Source organism: Austrofundulus limnaeus, unplaced genomic scaffold, assembly GCF_001266775.1.
Source record: "Austrofundulus limnaeus strain Quisiro unplaced genomic scaffold, Austrofundulus_limnaeus-1.0 Scaffold2627, whole genome shotgun sequence".
NCBI classification, from domain to species: domain Eukaryota; kingdom Metazoa; phylum Chordata; class Actinopteri; order Cyprinodontiformes; family Rivulidae; genus Austrofundulus; species Austrofundulus limnaeus.
Genome location: NW_013955029.1, coordinates 2,445 through 3,665, shown reverse-complemented (window position 1 = coordinate 3,665; position 1,221 = coordinate 2,445). Strand labels below are relative to the sequence as shown.

General features: G+C 38.3%; 1 protein-coding gene across 1 annotated transcript in view; it reads left to right on the top strand.

Annotated features, from left to right (window-relative positions):
* LOC106511253 (nuclear distribution protein nudE homolog 1) overlaps positions 1–1,221 on the top strand; it is a gene marked incomplete at its 3' end in the record, with an annotated part of 9,066 nt that overhangs the window by 5,947 nt on the left and 1,898 nt on the right. The window contains 1 exon segment of the mRNA XM_014000003.1: positions 1,164–1,221. Within this exon segment, the coding sequence (XP_013855457.1) occupies positions 1,164–1,221 (58 nt within the window).

Sequence of the window (1,221 nt, the reverse complement as noted above, 5' to 3'; positions counted from 1 at the left end):
TAAGGTCCTGAATCGATTCGTAAGGTCCTGAATCGATTCGTAAGGTCCTGAATCGATTCGTAAGGTCCTGAATCGATTCGTAAGGTCCTGAATCGATTCACAGGGTTCTGAATCGATTCACAGGGTTCTGAATCGATTCACAGGGTTCTTAATTGATTTACAAGGTCCTGAATCGATTCATAAGATCCTGAATTGATTCTTAAGGTCCTGATTCGATTCAACTCCATTTGATTTGCTCTTAAATAAGGAAAAAGGTTCAAATGTGTTGCTACAAATTTACTTTTTAAATGTTTATCTCCATAAACAACAGGCTTTAAGGACAGACTTGTAAAGTGGACAGTTTAAACTTAAACTGTAAACAACACTGTTCAGTTTCAAAGGTTTTATATTAAAATGAATTTCATGTGGAAGGTTTTTAAACCTCATTTGTTTTACAATGTCAGTGTCAAATTAATTTATATAGCACATTTAAACAAAAACTGACCAAAGTGCTTCACAGTTCAGTCAAGACTTGTATCAAAAAAAGTAAATAAAATCATAGATACAAATAGAGAAACACAATATAATAACTGAACCTCCAACTCAGTCTTAATCAAAGACCAAAGAAAAGAAATGGGTCTTCAGCAAAGGTTTAAAAGCCTCAACAGTCTCAGCTGACTGAAGATTCAGAGGTTTGGAGCAGCTGCTGCTGCTGATGATCACCTCTAGATTCCAGTTTGGATCATGAACATCTAACAGGAACTGGTTGGTAGACCTGAGTGCTCTGACTGGACTGTAGAAGTTAAAACATAAATCTGATGGGGCCGGACCATTAAAGACTTTAAAAGCCACCAGTACAGAAAATGGTTCAAGTTTCCCTGGTTCTGTTATAATCAGCTGGTAATGTTAGTGATTCTTTAGCTTCTTTCGTTTCGCCCCAGATGACTTGTTGTCAGAAGCTAAGCTAACATTAGCACTGAAAGTGATGGAAACCTTCAGGCAGCAGAGGTGATACAAACAGCCCTGAGCTTCATCACACAGGTTCCTGAGGTCCACGTCATGAAGAAAATCACTCACATGTCCTTTGAATCAATGAGCCAGGCCTAATAATTTAATCTGTTAAATTAAATATGTAGATTAGAAGAGTTGAGTAAAAGTTCAGGCAGGTCTGTTTGGGTCTTCAGGGCCACCATCATGTCTCTGGAGGACTTTGAGCAGAGGATGAACCAGGTGATCGAGAGG